The sequence below is a fragment of the Medicago sativa genome, chromosome 3 (assembly GCF_051527215.1).
Source record: "Medicago sativa cultivar Bolivia chromosome 3, Bolivia_mono, whole genome shotgun sequence".
Taxonomy (NCBI): Eukaryota; Viridiplantae; Streptophyta; class Magnoliopsida; order Fabales; family Fabaceae; genus Medicago; species Medicago sativa.
The window spans coordinates 80,601,876-80,611,280 of record NC_140751.1 but is presented as its reverse complement, the minus strand read 5'-3'; the positions used below and the strand labels follow the sequence as shown (position 1 = coordinate 80,611,280).

General features: G+C 37.7%; 1 protein-coding gene across 1 annotated transcript; it reads right to left on the bottom strand.

Moving 5' to 3' along the window:
- Positions 1 to 5,974: 5,974 nt before the first annotated feature.
- Positions 5,975 to 8,264, bottom strand: LOC146940737 (uncharacterized). The gene is made up of 5 exons (XM_085749902.1): positions 8,166 to 8,264; positions 7,872 to 8,090; positions 7,296 to 7,607; positions 7,092 to 7,154; positions 5,975 to 6,055 (listed from the first exon to the last, which is right to left on the bottom strand). Exons 1-5 carry the CDS (start codon positions 8,262 to 8,264, stop codon positions 5,975 to 5,977), a joined length of 774 nt encoding a protein of 257 aa, XP_085606028.1.
- Positions 8,265 to 9,405: the final 1,141 nt, after the last annotated feature.

Genomic DNA, 9,405 nt, shown 5'->3' with positions numbered 1-9,405 from the left:
ACACTTCATTCATATATATATATATATATATATATATATATATATATATATATATATATATATATATATATACACACACACACACACACACACACACAATAGTCACTTTCAAAACAGTATATATACAATAGTCACTTTCAAAACAGAACCCACGTAAATCTTGCAAAACAAACAGAACCACCTCATGTCGTTTCTTAATAAGGAAGATAAGTAATACTCCAAACATAAACCGAGTAATACTTATCTTCCTTAAAAAAAGAAAAAAGAGATGATACTTATATTTTTTTAAGAGTCTTATCTTCTCTTTTTTCTTTCTAATGTGAAGTAGACGGTTATTTTGTTAGGGTCATTAAAAAAAGAATTTATATATTATATTTATTATTTTTTTATTTTAAGATTTGTTATATTACTAGTATCATTGAAATAGATAAGTATAATTTGTTACGGTATGAAAGTACACAATATCTATTACCTACTAGTGTTTAGACGGGCACAGACGCTCTTCTTATTGCGCTAATGCGTATAAATTACGAACAATATTTTTTATGAAATTTTGATTAAAATTGTAACACCCCGTTTTCCCAACTTAAAAATTTCATAAAAATTATCAGAGTTATCAACATAACGGAGCATCACATACATCAATACATCATTTCCAACAAATATAATAATAGGAAATACTATTATTTAAGTAACCTGTCTTTATAAAATTCAATAATCAAAAGCAACGGAAATTTAGTTTGCAACGTCACATAAAATCTTTGGCATTAAAAGGCCACAACTTAACATCTCAAATAGTCTTCAAAAATTGTTCAACTTTTATTAAATAAAATACGTAACAACGAAAAACAAGCATCAGACAACCCTCATCCCGTTACGTATCAGAGCATCCTAAACACGATGTGAGGAGTCTACTCACGAACACAGCTAGTCCTGGTTACCTGCAAGTTACCCATACGAAGGGCAACATTTTCAAGCAGAAGGGGTGAGATTTCACATTCATTAAAAACAAATAATAATTCATAAAAGATAATCAACAGCATATATGTAACACTAATATCATCATTTAACATCATTTAACAAGGTTAAGTAATCAACAACTTCATAGTTATTCAAAGGTAGCATATTCATCTTAGTTCACTTCATTTACATCATTATAATTATTGGGACAGCAACATCAACAACAAGGCAGCAACATCATCACATCATTCATCATTTATTTTGAGTTATGACGACTCTACAATGCAACAACAACATCAACAACAACTTAGACAACATCAACATGCATGTGGTACCACCAGGGCATTAAGCCCCCATCGCTAAGGTCATAATTGAACCGTCGGGCATTAAGCCCCCATCGCTAAGGTCATAAGAACCTGTCAGGCATTAAGCCCCCATCGCCGACTATGCAACAACTCGACTCTAAATGCAACAATCTTCATTTTTAATGTTAAATTAATTAACAAATAATTCACAAAAGCTCATTACATCAAAACAGCATCACTGGAACATCATAATTAGCAGCATCGTCACTAATATAAACATCAGAAACTAATCCATCAAGGAAACGGGCGAAAAGACACAATTTCGCACAACATCAGGTCTGTACAGCACTAGCTCGCAACGGCGAGCTATTCTACTCGCAACGGCGAGCTGAACGGGGAAGCTCGCAACGGCGAGCAGGGTTACTCGCAATTGCGAGTTGGGGATTGCTCGCAACGGCGAGCTGAATCGCTCGCAACGGCGAGCGATGACAGAACTGGGTTCTGTCGTAGCTCTCATCTCTCATCTCAGCACTCTAATTCTCACCTTCCAGCCCTCTAATTCATCACCAATCATCATCTAAACGTGTTCTATGACTAATTAACATCTGTCTACATCAAACTACATCAAAATTCACCTAATTCTTCCACTTTTAATAATTTTTGACCTAATCCCAATCCCTTAAACCTACAACAATTGATCACTTTTATGAATCAAAACTTGTTAATAATGAGAGTTAGTCTCATCCTTACCTTAAATTATGTTTCTGAAATCCAACAGCCGCGTTCTTCGTTCTTTAGGGTTCTCTCTGACTTCTCTTCTTTCTCTCTTTTTTTCTCTGTTGTACGCGTTCTAATTTTCTCTCCCAATTACAGACTTTTATTCTTTCCCTAATTGCTCTTCTCACCACAACTTACTCTTTCCCCTAATAATTAATTATTTCTACTAATAACAATATTTCTCCCCCACTTAAGAAAATACTTATATTATTAACATATCTTCTACCAATATATATATATATATATATATATATATATATATATATATATATATATATATATATCTATATATATATATAAAATAATTCACATAATATTCTAATAAAAAGCCATAAATCACTTAAATATTAATTATGAAAAAGTGGGCGTTACAACTCTCCCCCACTTAGAATATTTACGTCCTCGTAAACGTACCTTGTTCAAACAACTCTGGGTAAGATTCCCGCATCTTACTCTCCAATTCCCAAGTCAAACTTTCACCAGCTGCTCCTTCCCAAACGACCTTCACAAGAGGTATCTCCTTGCCTCTAAGCCTCTTCACTTCTCGATCCTCTATTCTCACCGGTAGGGTCTCGATTGTAAGGTTATCCCTTACCTGCACATCAGCTCTTGGAATCACATGGGATGGATCCGGCACATACTTCCGAAGTTGCGATACATGGAACACATCATGCAAGTTCGAAAGATGTGGTGGCAAACCCACCCTATAAGCAACCGTTCCGACCCTTTCTGAAATCTGATACGGACCAATAAACCTCGGAGTCAACTTCTTTGACTTCAATGCACGTCTAACACCCGTCACCGGTGTGACTCTCAAAAACACATGGTCTCCTTCTTGAAACTCAAGATCCTTCCTGCGCTTATCATGATAACTTTTCTGTATATCCTGTGACTCTTTCATCTTTTCTCTAATTAACTTCACCTTCTCGGTAGTCTGTTGGACAATCTCTGGTCCCAATACCACACTCTCACCGGATTCAAACCAACACAACGGAGTTCTGCATCTCCGACCATACAATGCTTCGAAGGGTGCCATTCCAATACTAGCATGGTAACTGTTGTTGTACGTGAACTCTATCAGAGGTAGATAACTATCCCAAGTTCCACCTTGCTCAAGCACACAAACTCTCAATAAATCTTCCAGCGACTGAATTGTCCTTTCCGATTGTCCATCCGTCTGCGGGTGGTACGCTGAACTTAACTTCAAATTAGTGCCCAAGGCCTCATGCAAACTCTTCCAGAACCTCGATGTAAACCTCGGATCTCTATCCGACACAATGCTTGATGGGACACCATGTAGCTTCACAACATCTCTAACATAAATCTCTGCTAACTGGGACACAGGAAAAGTAATATTAATCGGAATGAAATGAGCCGACTTCGTCAATCTATCTACGATCACCAAAATTGCATCATTCCCTTTGTTGGTATTCGGAAAACTCGTCACAAAATCCATGGATATACTATCCCATTTCCATTCCGGAATCTCTAGCGGTGTCAATAACCCAGCAGGTTTCTGATGCTCAACTTTCGACTTCTGACAAATCAAACATGCATACACAAACTGTGCCACGTCGCGCTTCAAACCAGACCACCAAAACATTTTCTTCAAGTCTTGATACATTTTAGCAGCTCCTGGATGAATACTCAAATTGCTTCTATGGCCTTCTTCAAGGATCATCTTCTTCATCTCATCATTATCCGGAATACAAATTCTTCCTCGAAACCTCAACACTCCTTGGCCATCAACCTTAAAGTCACTTTCTACAGCAGGATCGCTTGCAACCATTAAATCCACCAACTTCACATCTACTTTCTGCGCCTCTCTGATACTATCCAGAAATTCATTGTTGATCTTCAACATCCCCAATTTCACACTCCTTAGCGACATTTCGCAAACCAAACTCAAGTCTCTGAACTGTTCAAGCAACTCCATCTCCTTAACCATCATTGCCGACAAGTGTAAAGTCTTCCTACTTAAGGCATCTGCAACAACATTAGCTTTACCCGGATGATAATTCAAACTAAAGTCATAATCTTTCAACAATTCGAGTCACGTTCGCTGTCTCATATTCAATTCCTTCTGATCAAACAAATACTTCAAGCTCTTGTGATCACTAAACACGTCAAATCTCGAACCATACAAGTAATGTCTCCAAATCTTAAGTGCAAATACAACTGCATCTAATTCAAGATCATGAGTAGGGTATTTTCGTTCATGAGTTCTCAACTGTCTTGATGCATATGCAACCACCTTACCATCTTGCATAAGTACACCTCCTAAGCCCAACTTGGACGCATCACAATACACTACAAAAGGTTCATCAGGTTTCGGCAAGATCAAAATCGGAGCCGCCGTCAAACGCTTCTTCTGTTGGTGTAAGCCCTAGAGGCCAATAATTTATGTTAAACTTATCTTATGTATCATGAATTTTATTATTGAATAATATATGGCACTCTTTATTATATTTATGTAATGTTAATAAAGTCCTTAGAATAGATAGTTCGTGTAATAATATAATTAAGTGTGACTTAATCATGAGATTACATTATCATAAAGAACGCTATTCTTAAATGCATCCGTAGTCAAAGCTTTAATACGAATAAAGGATAATAATAAAGCATCGAGACTATTATGTATGTAGACTGATGACCGCATCTCATGGGTCATAGATATGAGATATTAAGTCTATACATAGGTATAAGTATTAGGAGTAATATTTATACTGGATTGACCCACCGTGAGAATACTATATAGTATGTTATGATATTGTCATAAGATATTCTCACAATGATAATAATGTATATCGCTCTTAGACCTGAAACCACTATGATTCCTAGATGTGGACTCAAGTGCTTTGTTGCCATTCTAACGTTGTCTGTAACAGGATAACCATAACGTTGGTTGATGGGTACTTGATGAATCATGCTGAGGGACATGAGTGTCCTAGATGGGATTTGTCCCTCCTCATAAACATGAGATATATCTTTAGGCCTCTTGATGAAATATGACTGTAAAACTGCATGGCCATGCCGAACTAAGTCAATATAAGATATTGGACTTATTCGTTATTCAGTATATTTTGGAATCAAGAAATATAAATATTGATCTATACAAGGGTGACAAAATATCTATGCCTTGGGATCAATGAAGATATCGAGACAAAGGAGTAATTATACACATGAGTATTATCATGGAAAGGTTTCGTCAGATCACTAGACATTCTTGTCACTTGGGTAGCAATGATGTGTTGCTAGATACCGCTCATTGTTTATAGTATTAAATATTAGATTTAATATTATTGCCAACGTGACTAGAACCTATAGGGTCACACACAAAGAACAGTCAAAAGAGAAATATATAAGTATGACTTGCATAAAGGGGTGCGTTTAGTAAATGACGCTAATTAGTTAGCAAAACTACTAAACTCGTTGTTGGGCTTAATGAAGCCCAATAGTGACTTCTGACTTGCAGAGCACACTAGAAGTTCTATAAATAGAACCCTAGTGCTGAAGTTTTTGGTTACACGTTTTGAAGCAACCCTCTTCTCTGCACTTCTGATTCCTTGGCTAGCACCGAGTTTTGGAGGAGCACTGTTCGTGTGGACTTGTTAGAGGCTTTGCTGCTTGCTGCTTGCTTGGCTGTGATCGAGATTCCAGTTTCCAGTTTTCAGCTTTTAGATTTCACACTTCGAGGTAACAATCGAATCACTGATTCATGTTTGAATTTCGTAATGATCCAAGGAAAGAAAATCGAAATTATTCCGCTGCTTCTACTCCCTTCTGTTGTATTCGATTTTCCTTCATCTTTAACTCATTAAAACTGTTCTCGCAATGAATATCCCACACAAAGGTTTTACCTTTACACGTCAACTGCGTTAACGGAAGTGCTAACTTAGAAAATCCTTCAATAAATCTTCGGTAGTACCCCGCTAAACCCAAAAAGCTTCTAATCTCTGTAACTGACTTCGGAGTCTCCCTTTGTGATACTGCTTAAACTTTAGATGGATCAACTGCAATACCACTACCAGAAACAACATGGCCAAGAAAACTTACTTCCTTCAACCAGAACTCGCACTTAGACAATTTAGCATACAACTTCTTTTCTTTCAGCACTTGTAAGACAATTTTCAAATGCTCGGCATGTTCTTCCTCCGTCTTAGAATAAATCAGAATATCGTCAATGAACACAACCACGAAGCGATCCAACAATGCATGAAAAATGTGATTCATATACTCCATAAATACACCAGGTGCATTACTAACACCAAAAGGCATCACCTTATATTCATAATGTCCATATCGCGTCCTAAAAGCCGTCTTCTACATATCTTCATCTCTTACTTTAATCTGGTGATAACCCGACCTCAAGTCAATCTTGCTGAACACACGTGCACCCACTAACTGATCCATCAAGTCATCAATTCTTGGAAGTGGATACCTATTCTTTATAGTTACTTTGTTCAACTGTCGATAGTCGATACACAACCTCATACTGCCATCTTTCTTCTTAACCAGCAACACTGGAGCTCCCCAAGGTGAAACACTTGGTCTAATAAACTTCTTGTCAAGTAGATCTTCCAACTGTTTCTCCAACTCAGCCAACTCAGAAGCTGACATATGATAAGGTGTCATAGACACAGGCTTCGTTCCCGGAACAAGATCAATAGAAAATTCAACTTCTCTTTCCGGTGGCACATCAGGAATTTCATCAGGAAAAACTTCAGGGAAATCGCACACTACTTGTAACTTATCGATCACTGCTTGATTCTCCAAAGATAAGGATGCCATCAAAGAAAACATTAGGATTCCATCGTGTTCTAGCTGCTTCAGCTGCTTAGTAGACAAAAACTCTGCTCCACTTTCCTCTTCGGCAGAAGAGAAACGCACCGACTTACTAAAACAATTAATGAGAACATGGTTGTACTCTAACCAGTTCATACCAAGAATCACATCCATTCCACTCAAAGGTAGACATACTAAATCAATCTCAAAATCACGATCAAACATAGACAGAGGACAACGTAAACAAACGAGAGAATTGGTCACCGAACCCTTAGCTGGAGTTTCGACAACCATTTCTCCATTCATATCAGACATAGCAAGGCCCAACTTAGAAACACAATCAAAAGCAACAAAACAATGTATAGCACCAGTATCAATAATAGCAACTAAAGGAGTATCATTAATGTAGCAAGTACCTCTGATCAAACGATCCTCATTCTCAGTCTGAGTACCAGTCAAATCAAAAACCTTACCCATGGCAGGGGCCTTCTTTGGTTCAGTACACTGAGCAGAAATATGTCCTTTTCCACCGCAATTGAAACAAATAGTGTCATCGTGCTTGCATTCTGCAACTATATGTCCTTTCACACCACAACGGTAGCATCCTCTCACCTCAGTAGCACCACAAGCATTACTCTTGTGACCTTTTTCTCCACATTTGTAACAAACAATCCCGGCAGGAGTCTCATTCTTCTTAGGCCTCCTCTCATCATTCACTCTTTGCTTGCCCTTATCAGCTGGAGTACTATAAGGCTTCCCACGATTCTGTTGCTGCTTACCCTTTCTCTCATTCATAATCTTATAATGAGCCTTCGAATCATCTTCATAGATTCTGCACCTGCTCACCAACGCAGAAAAGTCACGGATCTGTTGGTAACCAATGGCTCGCTTAATATCAGGACGCAATCCATTCTCAAACTTGATACATTTAGAAAACTCAGTATTGTCTCCAGTATAGTGTGGATAGAACTGAGCCAGCTCCACAAACTTTGCCGCATACTCTGTCACCGACATGTTTCCTTGCTTCAGCTCAAGGAACTCGACCTCTTTCCTTCCACGAACATCTTCAAGAAAATATCTATTTAGGAACTCTCCCCTAAACACAACCCAAGTAATAGCCGCACCACCTTGCTCTAATTCAGGTGAAAGACTCACCCACCAGTCATCAGCTTCCTCAGATAGCATGTGTGTACCAAAACACACCTTCTGATCATCAGTACATTGCATAACCCTGAACACCCTCTCAATCTCCTTGAGCCATGCCTGTGCTCCATCAGGGTCGTACCTTCCTTTGAAAGTGGGAGGATGATTTCTCAGAAAGGCCTCCAACATCCTTACATCAGCATTAACACAAGCACCAGCATTTGGTTGTTGTCCTATAGCTTGGGCCACAGCTTCCAAGGCAGCAGCCACCGCAACACCATTTCTTCCAGCCATTCTAGTTCTCTTATAACAGATAAGATTTGCAGCTTCCAGTTTTCTTCACTGCGCAATACACAACAATTAGAATAACACAATAAGGGTATCCTAACTGTTAAAACGACACAACTTGACTCGCTACTTGGCCGGATGGACCGACCTACTCTGATACCAATTGTAACACCCCGTTTTCCCAACTTAAAAATTTCATAAAAATTATCAGAGTTATCAACATAACGGAGCATCACAAACATCAATACATCATTTCCAACAAATATAATAATAGGAAATATTATTATTTAAGTAACCTGTCTTTATAAAATTCAATAATCAAAAGCAGCAGAAATTTAGTTTGCAACGTCACATAAAATCTTTGGCATTAAAAGGCCACAACTTAACATCTCAAATAGTCTTCAAAAATTGTTCAACTTTTATTAAATAAAATACGTAACAAGGAAAAACAAGCATCAGACAACCCACATCCCGTTACGTATCAGAGCATCCTAAACACGATGTGAGGAGTCTACTCACGAACACAGCTAGTCCTGGTTACCTGCAAGTTACCCATACGAAGGGCAACATTTTCAAGCAGAAGGGGTGAGATTTCACATTCATTAAAAACAAATAATAATCCATAAAAGATAATCAACAACATATATCTAACACTAATATCATCATTTAACATCATTTAACAAGGTTAAGTAATCAACAACTTCATAGTTATTCAAAGGTAGCATATTCATCTTAGTTCACTTCATTTACATCATTATAATTATTGGGACAGCAACATCAACAACAAGGCAACAACATCATCACAGCATTCATCATTTATTTTGAGTTATGACGACTCTACAATGCAACAACAACATCAACAATAACTTAGACAACATCAACATGCATGTGGTACCACCAGGGCATTAAGCCCCCATCGCTAAGGTCATAAGAACCTGTCAGGCATTAAGCCCTCATCGCCGACTATGCAACAACTCGACTCTAAATGCAACAATCTTAATGTTAAATTAATTAACAAATAATTCACAAAAGCTCATTACATCAAAACATCATCACTGGAACATCATAATTAGCAGCATCATCACTAATATAAACATCAGAAACTAATCCATCAAGGAAACGGGCGAAAAGACACAATTTCGCACAA